The 19,382-nt window shown below is 35.3% G+C and overlaps 2 protein-coding genes across 9 annotated transcripts; both read left to right on the top strand.

Annotated features, from left to right (window-relative positions):
• The first annotated feature begins 548 nt into the window (after positions 1-548).
• LOC7458627 (adenylate kinase 1, chloroplastic) lies at positions 549-4,660 on the top strand. 2 transcript variants are annotated; one of them, XM_024609671.2, is made up of 5 exons: positions 549-979; positions 1,294-1,434; positions 1,666-1,938; positions 3,398-3,568; positions 4,466-4,660. In XM_024609671.2, exons 1-4 carry the CDS (start codon positions 650-652, stop codon positions 3,536-3,538), a joined length of 885 nt encoding a protein of 294 aa, XP_024465439.1. In that variant the 5' UTR covers positions 549-649; the 3' UTR covers positions 3,539-3,568; positions 4,466-4,660. The 2 variants fall into 2 exon arrangements, with proteins under 2 accessions (XP_024465439.1, XP_024465438.1); XM_024609670.2 differs by having other exon boundaries at positions 4,408-4,660.
• A 4,424-nt stretch (positions 4,661-9,084) lies between these two features.
• LOC7458626 (two-component response regulator-like PRR37) lies at positions 9,085-17,299 on the top strand. 7 transcript variants are annotated; one of them, XM_024609954.2, is made up of 11 exons: positions 9,085-9,204; positions 10,395-10,442; positions 10,542-10,899; positions 13,125-13,286; positions 13,395-13,528; positions 13,862-14,023; positions 14,875-15,055; positions 15,151-15,595; positions 15,683-16,005; positions 16,150-16,439; positions 16,836-17,299. In XM_024609954.2, the coding sequence occupies exons 3-11, from the start codon at positions 10,557-10,559 to the stop codon at positions 16,941-16,943; spliced, it is 2,148 nt and encodes a 715-aa protein (XP_024465722.2). In that variant the 5' UTR covers positions 9,085-9,204; positions 10,395-10,442; positions 10,542-10,556; the 3' UTR covers positions 16,944-17,299. The 7 variants fall into 7 exon arrangements, with proteins under 7 accessions (XP_024465722.2, XP_002315312.3, XP_002316333.2 ...); XM_024609949.2 differs by adding an exon at positions 9,512-9,547 and having other exon boundaries at positions 9,123-9,204; positions 15,683-16,439; XM_052456847.1 differs by adding an exon at positions 9,512-9,581 and having other exon boundaries at positions 9,128-9,204; positions 15,683-16,439.
• The last annotated feature ends 2,083 nt before the right edge of the window (positions 17,300-19,382 follow it).

Here is a 19,382-nt window from a genome sequence, read left to right as displayed (position 1 = left end):
AAGGTTTGAAACTTCAAACCTGTACGTCCTGAGATGCTCCTTCTTGGCTCTTGCATGCTTGGACACGTTATGGGCTTGTGTTGATTATATGTTTTGTAACCCGATAGGATATTTTAAGAAATTCTTGTTTTTTTTAAAAAAATAAAATTTTATTATTTTTTTAAAATTTTATTATTATTTGTGAATGGATAATAAATAATTTTGTATTAACTAGTTTATATAAATGCCAACCTTAGTGTATCGAGCACATTATTTATCAAGTTCAGGGTATTTTACATGTGATGTAACATAATTAAAACTTGCTATTTAAAACCATATTAAAAAAAAATATTTTAAAAAAATAACCTCACTCCCAACGTGTACATCTTCTAAACTTAAATTAATCTCTACATTGGATTTTAGTCGGATTAAAAGAATAATTAAAAAAAAAAAAAACTAATAAGCATCCCAGCACACTCCTGAACCCCTTCGTGACGGAATTTCAACGTCAACTTTAAAATCACGTGCTGTCTCTCTCTTCACTTCGAGGACAGTATAAAAACCTCAAGTCCCCCGCCCCCAGCCTATCATCAATCAAACACAGAGCCTCCTCCTGCTTTCCACTCGCCCCCTTTCGCTCTCTGTTTCCAAAAAAACAGCCGATCTATCCATGGCAGTTCTTTTAAGAAACCCTAAAACCATAACAAGAACAACAACATGTTCAATAAAACCACTCTCTTCCTGTATTTCTCGAAGTTTTTCCTCAACTACGTTGAATTCCGAAACTGACCTCAAAGTACCTTCTTTTTTTTCTTGCATTTCCCCCCCTCTCCGTCAAGAACCTAAGGACAGAAATGTACAATGGGTGTTTCTTGGCTGTCCTGGTGTAGGTAAAGGCACCTATGCTTCCCGGCTTTCCAATCTTCTCGGTATTCCTCACATCGCCACCGGTGATCTGGTCCGCGAGGAGCTCAATTCCTCTGGCACACTTTCCTCCCAGGTACTCAATCTTGGAGTATTGAATTTCCGTGTCTCTTACTTTTTTCTTGAACTCTGAATCTTTGCAGTTGAAATTTGCATCGTAACTTTATTAATTTTGCCAGAACTGAATTGCATTGTTAAGTTTATTGATTCTGTTAAGGACTGCGTTTTTGTGGAGATTGTGACATCGACTGTGACATCGACTGTTTGATATTTTTGTTCTTAATGGGGAAAAATCCCAGGTACTATCACGGTTGGGCCCCACATGATGGGACTGCATTTGTGTTGAGCTGATAGTGCGGGTGTGGTTTTCTGTTTGTTGTTGTACTGCAGCTTAAGGAGATTGTGAATCAAGGGAAATTGGTTTCTGATGAGATTATTATAAGCTTATTGTCGAAACGTCTTGAAGCTGGAGAAGCTAAGGGTGAGTCTGGTTTCATTCTTGATGGTTTCCCTCGAACTATTAGACAAGCGGTGAGTTAATTGTTATTTTCTATAGTTCTGTTGGCAGTTGTCTATATACTCTCATTAATATTGAAACTGGTAAAACAAGCCTAGTTGTAAATGATTAGCTGGTTGAGCGCTTTGAGGTTTCTCATTTGCATCATTTGAGTTAGTTCGTTATGTTAAGTACTTCATTTCCTTATTCACGTCCCTTTTAGACAATATAATCTATCTGATGTTCATGTTCTGTTCATACTACAGGAAATTTTAGAGGGAGTAACAGACATTGACTTGGTGGTGAACCTAAAGCTTCGAGAAGAAGCTCTGCTTGCAAAATGCCTTGGGAGAAGGATTTGTAGTCAGTGTGGAGGAAATTACAACATTGCTTCCATTGACATCAAGGGTGAGAATGGGAAGCCTGGAATTTACATGGCTCCACTTCCAGCTCCTCCACAATGTGTACCGAACCTTATCCAACGAGCTGATGATACCAAAGAAGTTGTGAAGGAGCGACTTCGTATTTACAATGAAATGGTATTACTCATCTTTCATCTTTCTTATTTGTTTTATTGTTTTAATCTAATCATCATATGAACTTGTGCACATAATTGTGAAGTTCTATGGCAAGCCATCTGCTGACTGGCCACGTGTAATATGTAGGATATCATCTTCTTTTGAAGTTTGTTGTCCCAGATGATTATGCTTTATAACCTTTGTATGATACCTAATTGTGTATTCAGAAAAAAAGTGAAATGTAACTTTCTGTCTACTTGTTTAGACCACTGAAAAATATGCAGATGCTTGATATGTCTATTATGATTTCTTTCTAGGTGCTTTGCTTTTGGAGAGATTATCAGTGCACTTGTATAGAAGTCACAAAAAAATGGTCGTATTATTACAAATGAATTTGTAAGAAATAGTTGACACGTGTTTTCACTAGAAGAACACAAACTTTTTACTGGCATGCAATAAATGAACCCGGTCTACATGCTGATATCCACTCAAAATATATGGCTGACTTACATTCGTAGAAGACATGTCATGCTAGCCCTTGTTTCTCACCTGCAGTCAAATCACTTTACTTGCACTCAAACAACATTGCATCTTTAATTATAGAGTGCCCTACATCTGTCTACTCTTGCACTTCAAAGCGCTCCAGTCTTTCTCTCGTGTTTTATGTTGCTCTGAACAACCTCAAGGCACCTCGTTGCAGCTTCTCTCTTCTACACTTCCATCATCTAAATATCCAAGCAATTAATTTTTTCCATGACTGCAACTGTTATGATTTTTATGTTCTTTCACTGTGACAAACACGAAGGACATGAGTGCAGGAGCAATTTTTATTGGAATTCTATGGTACCGTGTCCAAGTGGAGTTTTCATTTCCATTAATATATACACAGTCATGAACTCTATGGCTAGTCTTGTAGTTAATATTTTTGTAGTTTTTTATTGTTATTGTCCTCATTGTCAGTATAATCCAGATGATCCTAAGGTGTACTTTTTTGCATCTCAGCAGTGGTTTACACTTACGAGAATTAAAAAAAAAAAAAAAAAAAAAAGGAGGGAAAGAAATAGTGGTTTATCTTGATATACCTCGTGGGAGAAGGCAGGGATCACAGTTTGGTGTTCCTGAGATGCATGTACAGTGTAGTTGGGTACATTTGATTTCAAATGCATTGTGTTCTATTTTAAATGTATTTCCATTCTCAACAGATAAATTCGAGAAATTTCTTATCAATACATAGATGCCATGCCGCATGTTTCCTCTATTCCCTCCACCTCCCTTTATCGTTTCTTTTGAAGTGGTAAATAGGAATCCAAATGTTGTCTTGGAATTGGAATATTGGGCGGAGAAGTGCACACTCATAATAATGGGACCATTAACTTCTGGCATAAAGTATTTCTTTTTAATTATTTTGACATAACAGCTGTAATTGTTGTTTGTACAGCAATTACTGACCTGCCATCTGCAAACTGTCTTTTTCCTGCAGAGTCGACCTGTTGAGGAGTTCTACCGCAATCGTGGGAAGTTGTTGGAGTTTGATCTTCCTGGAGGAATTCCAGAATCCTGGCCAAAGCTGCTGGAAGCTCTGAATCTTGACCACGAGGATAAATGCACTGCAGCAGCATGAACTCCTGTAGTTCTGTAAGATATTCTCAAGGTAAGTTAGGTCATTCTTTGCAAGCGGGAGACTGCATGCATATTATTTAGATAAAGGGGGTTAGCAGTTATATTAAATAAACAAGCGCAAACTATTTTCAATATATTTTATTGTTTGGAGAGCAAGGAGGCCTTGTGCACTGCTGGTGATGTTATTTGTTTGTTAGATAGATTGGTTTGTAATGATTAGATAGTGGACAAATGTCAGTGCCATTCAATTTTGCTGTAACATTTGGTTATGAAGTTTGTTTTCTAGGGTTCTTTGAACAGAAAGAGCAAACAATAGAGGGAGTTGAATAAACAGCACTATATGACACGGAAATACTGTGTTCTAGTTTTGTTTAGACTCGAGCACCTTTCCTTCTTGTTGTTACATTAACTATTGTGAGATGCTGCCTGCTATTGCTGTTTCTTGCATGTGTTGAGACCGGATAAGTAGTTGGAGTTCCCATGGTTAACCTTGTCCTTACAATATACTTGTTACACAAAACACCAACACTCTTGTTCACTTTCTGAATGTTTAAGAAATAAAATGCTCACCTAACTCCTTAGCTTCTGATCCATCGACATGCTTTTTTCTCATCTTCTCACAGTTTGTATTTCTCGATATGATGGCTCACTCCTTTCAGGTCAACGTGAAGCATCCTAAATTATGTTCTCTACATGTTTGCTTCTATTCTGTTCGGGGTTTTTTTTTTCCATGTGAATTGTTTTGCCTTTTCTTTACAGATATAATTTCTATAAAACACCCCTTATATGTTAATAATTGTGCCACCAATATGTTCCTACCTGGGGCTTTAAGGATTTCTTTTGACTGATTTAATTTTCGTTAATGTTCAGGTGGTTTCTATGTTGAGGATGAATTATATACAGTATTATGATTTAGTTTCCCGTTTAGGTATTCCAAGTCTCTTCCTCCTTTCTACCACTGGTGGAAGGATGACGCAAAAATAAAGCTGGATGGAGCCAGATTATCGCCATGGTAACGTGTGCTAGGATATTGTAAATGTTCAACAGGAGGATCAAAATCCATTACATCAAATGTTCTGAATCAGATAAAAACTTTATAGAGTCATTTTGGGTTGGATGCCTAGATTTTGCTGTCTTCGTTCGGTGAACCGAGTGTTTTCTCAGTTATCACACCGTTGACCAGATGCCAAATTCTTTGGGGATAGGTTGCCTATCAGAAACTAGGAGATAATTTTTTGTTTGATTCAATTTTTATAAAAAAAAAAAAACTAAACTGGTTTTAAAAAAAAAAACTGAAACCGAACCGGTTCAAACCGATCGGTTTTGGTTTTGGTTCAGTATTTATTAAAAAAAATAATCAAACCGGTTTTTTAAAAAAACAATTGAAACTGAACCGGAACCGGTTCAAACTGATTGGTTTTGATTTGGTTATTTAAGAACAAAAACTGGTTCAAACCGGTTTGATTTGGTTTTTTCTGATTTGGCTCGGGTTTTTTCCTGTTTTGCTCGATTTGTTTTTGGTTTGGCCCGGTTTTTTCTGGTTTTTTCGGTTTTAGGCTTATAAAACCGAATCGGTTGGTTTTTAAAAATTCTAATTGGTTTTTTTTACCGGTTTGATTTTTTTTGTTATTTTTTTCTGATTTTTTTGGTTTTTTAGTTTTTTTTCTTCACCCGTGAGAAACTCATTTTGCAATCAGATTATAAGGCCTCGGTCCATACTCGTTAAAAAGCCCTTGGACCCACGAAAGTTCCCTTCTGCTATCGACCCAATGCCGAAAACAAACTGTGCCCGCACTTTTCTCTCTGGATTGCTTAATCGAAGAGGCCCATTTAGCGTATCCCGTTTTTCACTCCCCTTTGCGGCGTTGCCTCGTCCTAGCTTGAGCGGTCTCGGGAAGGGGAGAGAAAAAAATCAAAAGCCAACGAGAGAAGTGAACAAGGGCATTGGATTAGTGCCAGTGTCAAAAAATTAAAGATGAAGTTTTAGAGTTGTAGAAGTACAGCAAAGCTAAGAATAATAAAAATGGCTACTCTAGTCCCAGCTGGACTGGCGTGAAAGAAAATCTTAGTGTTTTGCAAGGAACGAGCTTGAACTAGACAAATTTAGATTGGATCAAAACATTATAAATTAGAGTTTAATTTTTTTCAAGTATTTATAGGATTTTTTTCACATGATTAATTTGAGGCTCGCGTCATGGTATTGTATTGTTTTTTACATGTTTTTTTTATATATTATATTTATTAAAAATAATATAGATATTAATTTTGAATCGGGTGTAGATAGATTCTAATTTGATTTATTTAATAAATGACTTAATCATATCGAGGTGGTGATTGGTTTCATCTCATTGTAATTTAATCAATTATCATAATTATATCATAATTTGATTGAATTATGCTCAAGAGCCGATCTGTTGACAACCCTGTTAACTAATTAAAAAAAAACTAAAACTCATTGAATTTTTATCATGGACCCTCTCGTATTTTATTATAAATTCACATAATAAAATTACCATTTTATCTTTACCAGTGCAAAATTTATAAATTTGTCAGGGGTGAAACGATATTTTTCATGGGATTAAATTATCAATTTAGGGTTTACATAGTATCTAGGTTTTTTTGCTTAACTTCACAATAAATTTACTAAGCTATGTTTAAAAGCTAAATTAAACGAACCTGATGGCCAGGGGCTTTTCAATATTTTTTTGCACGATAAGATACCAAAATTACCCTTAAAATTAAGTTTTTGTAACGATACGATGAAGTGTTTGATGTTTTCATCCTTTATTGTGAATTTTTCAGCAACTAGCAAATTGATTCGAGAATATTTAAATTTTTTAATTAAAATACAATATTATTTTAGATAAAAAAAAATTATTGACACATGTAGTGCTTCCAACAACTGCAAACCACATTTCAAGATGCCTTTCTAGATGTCTCGCCACCCTTTTTATCATGTTGTGGTGCGTGTTACCATTGCCTACACGGCACGGTGAAGCTCCAACAATATATTTTTCCTTTTTTCTCATTTCATGATCTTGAAAAGCATGTTGTCCTTGTAATGGTTCAAAACAGTGTGGTAATTTGTTAATTTTATTATTTTTTATTCTTATTCTCTTGATTGTATTATATTTGATTCATTTATTTTTAAATTTCATTTCTTGACATTTGATTTTTACATAAAATTTGATCGTTATTTTTTTTATCATTGTTTTTTTATATTGTTTTTTCAATATCACCCCTCTTTTGTTTTTTATACTAGTTTTGGTGTTCTGACTCTTCAATCCTTTTTTTTTAATCCATTTTTGCTTTTTTTTTCAATTTACCCGTCATCATTTGGTTAACTGAGAGCATGACTTTATGGTTTTTTTGAGCTGGTTCAATTTGATTTTATGACTCGTGTTATGGTTTTGTGAGATTAGACTAGGTTGAATTCAGTCCTTTTTAAGTTTTTTTTATAGATTGATTTCTTTTTAATTTTATCATTCAACATTGTGTTGATTAAAATTTGCATTCGTTGTTTTTTCACCTTCCTTTTCATGGTTTTATCTAGAGCTTATGTCACGAGTAATGAATTTGATGAGTTTATAAGATTTGACTCATGTTACGAGTAATGAATTTGATGAGTTTATAAGATTTGACTCATGTTTTTTTTTTTTACATTGCTTTTTCTTAAGTTTTATTTTCTGTTCACTTACACACCCTTAACACCCGATTCACCCGAGAATCAAGCTTTTTGATATTATTCGATTTGTATTATATGGAATTATTTTGATCTCATAACTAAGTTGCAAACTTGTCTTGCTGGCTCGTATAGACTCGAATCGGGTTTTTTTCTTTTTATTTTTAATTTTATCACTCGACATTTTATTTGTTAGAAATTAAAATTCATACTTTTTTAAATTTTCTTTCCATGCAATTATTCTATTCTCATTTATTTTTTTATTTGTTAACGATAAGACCACAAGGATTTTTCAAGAATACTAAAAATATATATTTCCACGGTATTGACAGGAGCCTCTTTTTTTTTTTTTGCATTAAATCATTATCAGTTTTTTTGTTTTATTTATTGTTAATACTTTTTTTTCTAATCATATTATTAAATTAAGACTTCTATCAAACTCATTTAAATCAAATAACTCATACATGGCCTTCACATCTTTTTTATATCAGAAAAAAAAAATTTATCTCAGCGCGCGGTGTAACGCATGCGCACTGATCTATCTAATTCGCTGCAAATTATTTTCGGTCCAGTGATACTGGATTTTGCTGCTCCCCACTAAGTCAACTCCAAAACCAGGGCGAACATTTCAGAGACCAAGTTACAACCTCGGCCCAGCCCCATATTCCTTAAACCCTGAACCCGATAACCCGACACTTTATGATGATGTCATCGAAGATATTTTCTTGCTCGCGTGCCTCCTCCTTTTCTCTCTCCTCGAAAAAATCAGCCGTCACTAAGGATACTTCCGTCAACACGGAACGCTCGCGTCCTCCCAAATGCAAGAACATCTTTAACTCGCTGCACACCGCGCCACGTTTCATCATATGATCTACCAGATCCTGTCAACATCTCATCACCCCCTCCATTCGCAGTCATCAACGCTCCATGTCAGCGAATGAATTCCTCTGCCCAGATACGCGGGCGCATTCGATTTTTATTTCTACACCACAATGGAGCCTCATCCAAATTCTCCACCAGTCACTCTCAGGTGATTGCAAAATATAAATATATATAAATAAATTCTAGTGCTTCCGAGGGTTAAATAACTCAATCCCTATTTTAAATTCTATTATTAGCCTTGTTCGTAGAAACAATTTAAATTGATAGAATACACAGCCGATGTTATATTTCAATATATTGATGTTAGAAATATTTTTTAAAAATAAAAAAATATTATTTTAAAAAACAAATACTTTAAAAAACAACATTTATTAAACTCTAAAAAAAAATCTTAAAATTATAATATAATTTTTTTTAAAAATTAAAACAAAGTCAGCTATGGTCTCAGAATAGATGGAACTCTATCTCCATCAAAATCTATAATATTTAGTTCAATATAACTTAGAAAAACACAGATATTGAACTCTATTTAATTTGTAATTATTAGTCCCCACGTTACTCTCTCAAGTTCGAATAACAAAATGCATGTGAGGATTAATTACGTGGAAACTTGATAAATTAATATTCTTAATTAAATAATATTTTTTCATCCTGATTTAACTTTAAAGTTTAAATAACATATTGATTAATTAATAAATCTTTATGATCCCAGTATATCAATTGTTAGAGATTTAACTGTATTTTATCAATGCAATTATTTCTTTAGTATATGATTTTTATCCACGCCAGCAATTGGCGTACCAATAAAAATGTACACAGAAGGATCACCCTAGATCCCCGTATCGCGAGAAGTTGACTCGCAGCGCGGCTTTTTGATCTCATGCCACCTCAGAAATCAGATTCCCACGTGGTATTAACATGGCAGGGCTGCGAGCCTGCGAGCCTTCATTTTGTCCACGTCATCGAGAGAGAAAACTGGAGTATAATAATATATCTCTTCTAATGTGTTTGCCCCCAGCAATATCTGTGTTTTATTTATCTTTTCTCAACCAGTCAAGCCGTTTCTTCTTCTTTTCAGATTTGGTGAGTGAAACCCTAGAAAGGTAATGTATTCGCTTTATCAGTCTCTAATATGTGTTTTAAACACTTGAATTTTTTAATTCTGATAACTGGACCGAGAGGGAGAATGGATTTTAAAAGGTAAAATCATTATTTTCTTTTATTGTTTGATACGCTGGAGAGCTGTAGCTCAATTTTTCCTGGAAAATGAAATGAACTGTATTGTTTTCTCGAGAAAATCTGGAGTTTAATTGATTTATTTTTTTCAATTTTCATTTTTTTTTGTTGTGAAAATTTTGAAATTGTACTGCCCTGTGAACTTACTAACTTATCGTCTGCTTGGTTGCTTAGAAAACCGAAGAAAGAAGCTTGTTTTGAATTATTGAGGTTTGCTTCGAAGAAATGAAGTACTACTTTTCTTGTAAATTTTTGAATTCATGCTTTTTTTTTGTTTACCTGGTCAGAATTTGGTAGATTTGATCTCTGTTACAATAGTATGTTTGGTTTTTGAGAAAATTGAAATGAAGGAAGAAGAGAAGTATGGAAACTCAGGGACTCAAGAAGTTTGGATAGTAAGGGGCAAAAAACTAGCTTGGATTTTTTGTATATGGTTCGAATTCACAATAAAAACCCAGAGAGAAAAAAAGTAAAGTCACATAGGTTTATTAGAGTTTGTTGGATTATTCTGGAGTAATTGTTCTTGCTTTGATTGGGCCATGTGGATAAAAAATTAAAGATCTAGCTTTGTTTTATTGCTGTATGAAGTAAATTGTATTTCATGTCCATTTCTTGGATTCTTTTATTGCTTTTTATAGTCTGATTTTTTATTTCGAGCGAGCGATGGGAGACATCAATAATTGTTCCATGTTGCAGGTTTGTCTGCTTGCCTTAAAATTATGAAAAACAAAACTTTGACTCTTTATCCTTTTTTTCTTCTTCTCATTTTCAAGAATGAGTTTCAAATCTTATCTTTGATGTATTCAGTGTCTGTAGAAAAATAAAATGTTTTAACTTTGCCAAGCTAAATACTTGGAAACCTTGTGTTCAATTTAATGATTTCACCACTCAAACCATTAAACTTAATTTGTCTTTTTTCCATAATTTCTCTGCCACCGATGTGTAAGATATTGCTAAGCTATCAACATCTTTGAGCATTCAATGCACATCATACTGTATTTCGGGGATTCTGGTTTTGTTTATTACATCTGATGTGTAACTTGTATATCTTGTGTAGGACTTGCTGAGCTATTGTGTTTGCTGTAGTTACCATCTCGGAGATAATGTAATTTGCAATCCATCTTGCAGAATTAGGAATATTTTCTCACCTACTCAGTCCAGTGTGTTTCTCATTAATGTCCTTGAATCTGATTAATGTCAACAGTTCAAATGAATAAGAATGCTCTCAATGAACAACGGGTTTGCGGAGCAAAATCATATTGTAGAAGATGAGCAGAAGAAAATAAGGGACGGGATCATGGGTGAGGACCAGGAGCTCTCAGAGGAAGGTGAGTCCCAGATTAATGAGGATGAAAAAGATGTGAATGATAAGGGCATGGAATCGCTTCAGGTCCTGACCGATGCACAGGTTGTTATTCAGAGCCAACACCAACAGTCTCAAGGGCCTTTGGTTCACTGGGAGAGGTTCCTGCCTCGTCGGTCTCTAAAGGTTCTGCTTGTGGAAAATGATGATTCAACTCGCCATGTTGTCAGTGCGTTGCTTCGAAATTGCGGCTACGAAGGTAAAAAATTATGCTGTCAACTCATTTGCTTAAGAGCTAGCTTGATCTGCGATCTAAAGTAGATACTTTATATCATGTAAAGAGAATGGTGCATGAGCTAGAAAGTATTGTCATTACTTTGATCAGAGAATCAGGACCTAAACTTTATATGAAAAAAAAGAAGATGCATGCGGTAATGATATCTTTTTATATTGTAGAATCCTTTGTGCAATTTCAGTCAAGTGTCTTTTTTTAACTACTCCATTCTATTGAGGTGTGTTAGAATAGGAAGTCTGATGAGTGATGCCCTGAGATGCACAAGAAACTGAAGATCCCTTTTATTTCAAATCAAGAACATGAAAATATGCAAGTGATGGCAATTGTGAAGAAACTGTCTATCTAGCTCTCACTCCTGATTATTAAATATTTGAAGATCATTCGAATATTCAAGATTATTCATTTATATAATATCTCGTTTGTCATTAGGGTTTTCATTTTTCATTTTTTCAGTTAAAATGGCTTTGTTTAGGAACTTATTCTAGTGGTGCTGACTTTCTCCCTGTACCATTTCAAAGAAAAGCAAGTCCACCTTGAGAGGAGTAGAAAGAAGAGTAATGGTTCCAGTTCCTATTCTGTATTAGGTTTGATGATTACTTATGAGAGTCCATATTTTTTCTGGAGTCGCATTTTTTGACGATTGGACTTTAGATTTAGTTACTCCTTATCTTGACTGTTCTATTTTTCTTCCTCTGGTTTTCTCCTCCACTTTCATCTCTGTTCTCTTTCCTTCCCCAATCTCTTCTCATCGTGCCACATCCCCGGGGTAGATCAGCTGTTATCAATCAATCCAGATTAATTTGCATCTCTTGCGCTCCCTCATAATGTACTTTGATTTCTCATATTTTGCAAAATAGAAGTCCCATCCAGGTGCCTAATTTCAAATTTCTTAAGATATGAACAAAAACCTCAAAGCATGCATGGATTGGCTAGCAATGAGAATTGAACTAATCATCCTCATTGCTTCTTCCAAGCTTGTTTTCAGTTCACTGGCAGTTTTAGAAGCCTTTCGTCCTAACTTTTCACTCTCCTAAAAGGAACCAACACAAACTTTCTTTGGGAAATAAAGATGCATTCCTCATCCATCTTGTATGTGTTTGTTTAAGGACAACCAACTAATATGATCATTCTTTCAGAATGATATTCATGCCTCTCTCTTCTTGAGGAGAACAAGATTTTTGCCTATTGTTAGAGAATAATATAAATCATATTTTGGAACTTCACATAACAGCTTAAATTATTGGGCTGAGATGGTTTTTTGACATGGTATCAGAGTCTTGATAACCAAGTGGTCACGAGTTCAAATCTCATCATTCCTATTTATTCGATAAAAATTAAGCATAAGATAGTGTGAGCCTGTGCAACTTTTAAGCCCAAAGGGTGTTCACTTGAGGGGGTGTGTTAGAGAATAAACACCTATTAATGTAAATCATATCTTGAAACCTCACCTAACAGCTTACGTTATTGGGTTGAGATGGTTTTTTGACACCTATTAATAAACACCTCAACTCAAGGACTCATTAATCATGATTCTCAAGCTTCTGATTAGAGATAGGGTTACATAGAGTTTGATAGAGGTCTTTACCTAAAGAATCTTCTTTTTTTTTGGGTTACCCAAGCTTTTTTTTTGGGAGGAGGACTTGGCACCATTGAACCACAAGGCTCAATGGCATCCTTTAAGGATCTAAAATTTGAGAAAGTTGGGTTCTTTTTCTGACATTTCCCCATCATTCCTTTGATTCTATCAAGATGATTTTTATACTATTTCCAAAAAACCTGGTTTTCACTTCGGGATTTAAATGGCAACAGATCTGGTAGTTTATAACTTGGTTTGATACGAGAGTTCGAGACGAGTTGGATTTTTTTCTTTATTTTTTATATATTTATGTGCTGTAAAGTTATCATGCATGATAAAATATAATTATGCAATGGTCAATCTCTCTCTCTCTTCTTTTTTTTCCCTTCATTTATTTAATGTAACTTTTTAGTTATGGCTCTTAGATGTAATATATAAGTAATGATTGGTAATTTGATAAACGCTGTAATTTCTCAGGGAAGTGACAGATAATGTAAATTACTCTCTTTAATTACTCCAACAAATGCCTAGAACTTTCTCCTCTTTGTTTCTGTTCTTCCTATTTATAAAGCTAACAATCACTCTCTCTCTCTCTCTGTATTTTTATTTTTAGCTACTGCTGTAGCAAATGGTCTACAAGCTTGGAAGCTGTTACAAGATCTGACAAATCACATTGATCTTGTTTTAACTGAGGTGGCTATGCCTTGTTTATCAGGCATTGGCCTTTTAAGCAACATTATGAGCCACAAAACTTGCAGGAATATTCCTGTAATTAGTGAGTGTGCTTCTACTATTTTGTTCTTTTGAAACTGACACTGTTTTACGACTTTCAACTTAACAAATTGATGCTTTTAACTGTTACACCTGTTGACCTTCTGTGCAGTGATGTCATCTCATGATTCCATGAATGTAGTCTTTAGGTGTTTGTCAAAGGGTGCAGTTGACTTTTTAGTGAAGCCTATTCGAAAAAATGAGCTTAAAATCCTTTGGCAACATGTTTGGAGGAGGTGCCACAGCGTGAGTTGCTAACTTATGCCATTTTGTGTAACAAACAATAACTTGGACCAATTTTTGGACCTCAACTTCAGGTCTGCCATATATATTTATATATATAGATGCATTTGCATGTCAATTGTTGAGAAATTCAAGCTTGAAAGGAAGATGTCAATTTTGCTAGGAGCACCACCATGGATTCAAATTTCAACTATTTACATCGTGGGAGCTTTGTATGGATTTTTGTTGGCCTTTTCTGTCTTCACCATAATATTTACCACTCCGGTGATATAGGATCACAGAAAAGTGTAAAGTTTTGAAATTCTGTTTTGCTTTTTTTTATTCATCATTCATCAGGCTAGTGGTAGCGGGAGTGAGAGTGCTGTACGGATTCAAAAATCCTTGAAGTCAAAAGGTGCTGATGAGTCCGATAATGATACTGACAGCAATGATGACGATGACATTGGAAGCATTGGTTTGAATGCAAGGGATGGAAGTGACAACGGAAGTGGTACCCAGGTATTTTTTTTTTATGAACAAGCTTATACTTTGATATTTATGAAGGGAAAAAAGAAAAGTACATTGATATTAATAGAGTAGTGGGTAATAATGGTATTCCTTGTACTTTGGGGACCACAATTTTTTTATGCCAGTTAAAAATGGGAATTAATAATTAGAAACTATTAAAGATACCACTGCAAATCCACCTGTCAGCGATTATATAATGGAATGCCGTACCTAGCCATATTCAATACTTTTATTTGCAATCAAGCAAGAGTTAGAATATTCAAGTAAAAAATTTGCCTCCTGTCTTATGCTGAAGAACTTCAGCATTTTCAGTCTTTCCATAATCAAACTTCAGTAACCCTAGAATTGAGGTGCAATATATACAAGTACAAGCTGGGCTTATGATCTTTTCCCAGTGTCTTGTTATCATGTTAATATCTCAGCATTTTGCAACTAACTAAGGGGATAGCCCATAAACTAATGTACAGGGATTAAGATGGCGGGATTGGAAAAGTACATGATGGTGTTATTTGTCAGCATAAGCACTAGATAAATAGTTAAACAAAAAAACCATAGATAAAACAGAATGGCCAAAAAGATTCCATATAGCGAGCACAATTTCATCAAAGACTGCACGATTCTGTATCTTTCCTGTGTTTGTCAGTGGGTTTGTTAATGTGCATGTGCACAGACGAGCATCTGTTTTATGTGTGTATAGACAGATAATGTATGGAAAGGTACTTTTTGGAAAGGTACTTTTTGCTAGGAAAGGTACCTTAACATATTAATGTTAACACATGGCAGATTTCTAACAGAATGCCGCATCCTGTAACAAAGATTCCATATTAACTCTGTCTTTGCAGAGTTCCTGGACAAAGAGGGCCGTTGAAGTTGACAGTCCCAAACCAATGTTACCGTGGGACCAATTAGCTGATCCTCCTGATAGCACATTCGCCCAGGTTATTCACTCAAGGTCTGAGGCATGTGACAACTGGGTGCCCCTGGCTACAACGAAGAAGTTTGGAAAGCAGGATGATGAACTTGGTATGTATGGCTTTTTGAACTTTCATTCATTGATACCCCCTATCTCCCTCCTTTTCTTGACCTTTGGTTGAAATAATACTGCAATGAATTCTTAGATAACTTTGTTATGGGCAAGGACTTGGAGATAGGAGTACCTAGAATTCCAAATTTGCAGCATAAAGATCTAAGCAAAGAGGTACTGACCAACATAGCAGGGAATAATGGAGAGAAATTTCGTGAAATAAAATCAGAACAGGACAGTGGGCATTTAGAGAAAGGACAACTGGAGCTCAACAGTGAAAAACACAATACAGAATTGAGAAACCAAGGCAATGATCTCAAGGGTGTCAGCACAAACATTACTAATCCTCAGATTGAAAGTGAAGTCGTAGACATCTCAAACAGTCTCTCTTCTAACAAAAAGAATGAGGTCATCTATGAGACCAAGGAGATGCCTTCTCTTGAACTGGTTTTGAAAAGGCTGAGAGATACTGGAGATGCTTGGGCCAGTGCCAATGACCGAAATGTGTTGAGACATTCAGACCTTTCAGCATTCTCAAGGTAGGATAAATTTGGATTCTGACCATATCCATTCTTTGGTCCTTCAATGGAGGTACATCCTAAAGTTGAATCTTCATTACTATGCAGGTATAATTCTGCTTCAACCGCTTATCAGGCTCCAACAGGGAATGTAGGTAGCTGTTCTCTGCTTGATAAATGTTCAGAAGCAGCAAAAACAGAATCAATGCAAAATCTTCAATCCAACTCAAATAGCACACCTCGCAATCTATGTTCCAATGGAAGTAGTAATAACAATGATGTGGGCACTACAACTAATAATGCTTTCGCCAAACCTTTGGTAATCAGAGACAAGCCAACACCAAAATCTACAGTTAAATGCCTCCATCCTTCTTCTGCCTTCCAGCCAGTGCAGAATGACCAGACACTTCATGCTCAGCCTGTAATACAGGGTAAGGGTGATGCTCCAATCGCTAACACAATTCTGGCTCAATCAAGAGGCATGAACCAGCAAGGCCAAGTGCAACACCATCGTCACTGTGTTCATAACATGCCCCTCACCATCCGCAATGATTTGTCTTTGAAAAATATGGCAGCTGCAGGTCCCCGATGTGGGTCATCTAACATGTTGAGCACACCCATGGAAGGAAATGCTGGTAATTACAGTATGAATGGGAGCAATGGCCAAAATGAGAGCTGCATTGCTTTGAATCCCAGAGGAATAAACTTGGAGAGCAATAGTGGGGCAGCTGGAAAAGACGAAAATCCTGGTACAGGTGATGAAAGTGGGAGCAGGAGCGGAGGCGGTCAAAATTGCTTTGCACTGAGAGAGGCTGCATTGAACAAATTCCGCCAGAAGAGGAAGGAGAGATGCTTTGAGAAGAAGGTAGAACTGAAATTGCATCATAATTAGATACAAGCTTAGAACTCATTTATTTTCTCTTAAAGGACTTTTGGTGAAAAGAGTCCTAGCATGTAGATAATCTTAGTAAAAGATGGATAATTTGAACTTTGTGAGACATCCAAAGACTAAAAATCTCTCAATTATTTACTTATTTGTGCATGGATAAACACCCAACACCAAGATCAATCACCAAGGACTTGTGACTTATCAAGCATCAGACATTTTCTTTACTAGTATTAGCATTGAAAACATTAATTATCCCAACAGTCATCTAAGTAAATTTGTGAAACTAAGAATAAAGCATCTATTATGATGTTACCTGTTGTTTCTATATTGCAGTATTTAAAGTTTACCTTGTATTTACATAATCTTTTCTAGGTTCGATACCAGAGTAGGAAGAAGCTGGCAGAACACAGACCCCGTGTCCGAGGACAATTTGTGCGACAAGTACCATTTGAACATAAAGATGAGGATGCACAGAGCTAATCTGACCTGTTACCAGCTTGTGCCTTGGGAATTTTGTGCTTGAGATCGGTTGGATTATGCTTGGCAGGAAAAATTACAGAACCACTGTTATCAAAGACAAATTATTAACTGTGTAAAGAGCTGTTCAGAAGGACATCTTGGACTATTCTATGATTGTGGACTAATATACATGTTACTGCCACGGACTACTACAACTAGATAGAAGGTAACCCTTCACAGGGTAGCCTTCTCCAATAAATGAGCTGTTCAATCTGTGTTGTATTGTAGTTTACAGGACTGCCTGAAACTTGAAAGGTTATCATTTGTTCTCCTTGTATGGATTCTGTTCTCTAATTATAACGCCTCTGTTCTCACTTTGTTTCTTCTGTTATCATAAACAAGGAATCCAACGTGATGATTGCTCGGGGTCGGTAGACCATGAATGCTTGAACAGGCCCCGTAATCAAATTATCGGTGACTCCTGGAACTGAATCATCGGCTACCCTAGCAAGGTGGTGAGTAGACCATTGCAAATGAGGCAAAAACTCGTGATGAATTGATGATACCGCAAAAGCACTCCATAAACTATATTTTTTACCGAGGATATTTTCCCTTGAGGCCTACACGTTATGTAAACCCATGAATTCATTAAGCAAGAATTCCAAGACGGTTGTCAAACCTAGACAAGCTCAAGGCTATTAGTTCAACCTCCGAATCAAAGTTTAGTTATAGAAAAAAAAAAGCAAATAAAAATTCGAAGGAAGAGATTTGGCTTCTCTCTTTATGTTAAGATTCTTTTTCTGCCAGTTATCGTTGTCGAGTAAGATTATTGCTGCAAGGTATCATAACAGTACTTTCTTTCAGGGCAAGTTCGAACTTCGAAGCCCCAGCGAGACATCTGCAGGAACATGTCAGTACATAATTTTGTTCTAACGATGATCAAGTACTTCAGTTCTGACTTCTGAGATGAAGATAAAAAACCACTGAACCTGTACATCACAAGTATTCCCAATTCTATTTGTTTTGAGCTGGGTTTTGAAATGCTCATCAAACAAGACGAAAAACGATGGTTGCAAATTGACGCTGAAGATAAATCAGGAAATTCTATTCAGGAAAAAAAAGGAAATCTCTTATCATTCTTTTTGGAAGATCACATTTTTCTTGTAATTTTCATCACTGGACACATGCCTCCTCTCCACATGAAAAAATATGCAGCCTTTGCACAGTTCCGATAACTAGAAATCTTTGCTGCCTTCACAAAAGGTAAGCGTCGATCCAAACACGGCGAGTTTGGCTCCTTAAGTTTGAGTACCGGGATGGAAGTAGTCAACACTATTTTCCTTGGCCATGAAGTGGAAATTGCTTATCTTGTTCTTTGAGCTCCCCCTCTCATTGCACATTCCCCTGTTCAAAACTGTCAACTGCAGCAAAATAAAATTATGATAAAATTTGTGAAACGGGAGCAATTAGTCACAGCATCAGATTTAAGCTTTTAGCTTGCAGTCTCAAAACCATTATGTCAAAGCAAAGGGGAAGTTTTCAGTTTGAGATGATGCTACCCAGTTCCATGACCGTTAGCTCTTTGCAATTTTATTGGTGGAACTAACAAGCCCTTCTTTTCTGTGTGTTGCAGCTATATTTTTTTATGTGCCCAAATTAGAGCCATGAGCCATTTGGCACCAGCTGGCACTCTCATTATCACTCTGGGTCCGTTATTTTAAAAGAAAGTCAAAACTTTAAAAACGACAAAGCCCCCATGCCCCCTCCCAATTTAAATAAATGACACTTTGTTTTCTGCCGTTTGATCAATCATCATGCCATCATCTCAGAACAATCAGTTTTACAAAAACAATATCAATTTTCTTAACGGTATTAAAATTCAAGTTCTCGTTGATTGAGCCCAAACAAATTACTCGCATTGTATCCCTAATAAATAAAAAAAGTGATTTCTTCTTAGATTTCTACTAAAAAATTGTAACTTGAAATGCACGAAAAATCTCATGGTATTTAAGTTGTGGTTACTAAATATTTATAAATATAAAAAGAAAATTTAAAAAAAAAAACATATTCGATCCCATGAAGAAATAAAAAAAATCTTTTTTCTTATTTTCTTTTTTTATCTCTCTATTTTATTAAAAAAATATTATAAATATTCAATAATTACAATATTCACGGTAAAATTCATTCATTAAAGTAAACAAGAAAATCAATTTTAAGACAGTTATTTGATTTGACAAATGGGTAAAGGGGGGTACTTTTAGTGTTGTCTAATACGATGAATTACGGCTTTCACTGTTTATGTTTTTCACGAACTTGGATATTGACATTGTGTTGCCCGTTAATTTTTTTAAATGTTTTTTATTTTAAAATATATTAATATAATATTTTTAAAAAAATTTATTTTTGATATTTAGTATATCAAAACACTTCAACAAGAATATATAAAAAATAATTTTAAGT

Source organism: Populus trichocarpa, chromosome 10 (genome assembly GCF_000002775.5).
Source record: "Populus trichocarpa isolate Nisqually-1 chromosome 10, P.trichocarpa_v4.1, whole genome shotgun sequence".
Lineage (NCBI taxonomy): Eukaryota > Viridiplantae > Streptophyta > Magnoliopsida > Malpighiales > Salicaceae > Populus > Populus trichocarpa.
This window is presented reverse-complemented; position numbering and strand designations above follow the sequence as displayed.

What these genes read in the sequence shown, in the direction of transcription:
- LOC7458627 (XM_024609671.2), top strand. Translation starts at nt 650, where the DNA reads ATGGCAGTTCTTTTAAGAAACCCTAAAACCATAACAAGAACAACAACA. An exon ending in CTGGCACACTTTCCTCCCAG is followed by an intron (nt 980 to 1,293) that starts GTACTCAATCTT and finishes GTTGTACTGCAG; the next exon opens with CTTAAGGAGATTGTGAATCA. An exon ending in CTCGAACTATTAGACAAGCG is followed by an intron (nt 1,435 to 1,665) that starts GTGAGTTAATTG and finishes TTCATACTACAG; the next exon opens with GAAATTTTAGAGGGAGTAAC.
- LOC7458626 (XM_002315276.4), top strand. Translation starts at nt 10,557, where the DNA reads ATGCTCTCAATGAACAACGGGTTTGCGGAGCAAAATCATATTGTAGAA. An exon ending in CAGGAATATTCCTGTAATTA is followed by an intron (nt 13,287 to 13,394) that starts GTGAGTGTGCTT and finishes CCTTCTGTGCAG; the next exon opens with TGATGTCATCTCATGATTCC. An exon ending in TTTGGAGGAGGTGCCACAGC is followed by an intron (nt 13,529 to 13,861) that starts GTGAGTTGCTAA and finishes ATCATTCATCAG; the next exon opens with GCTAGTGGTAGCGGGAGTGA.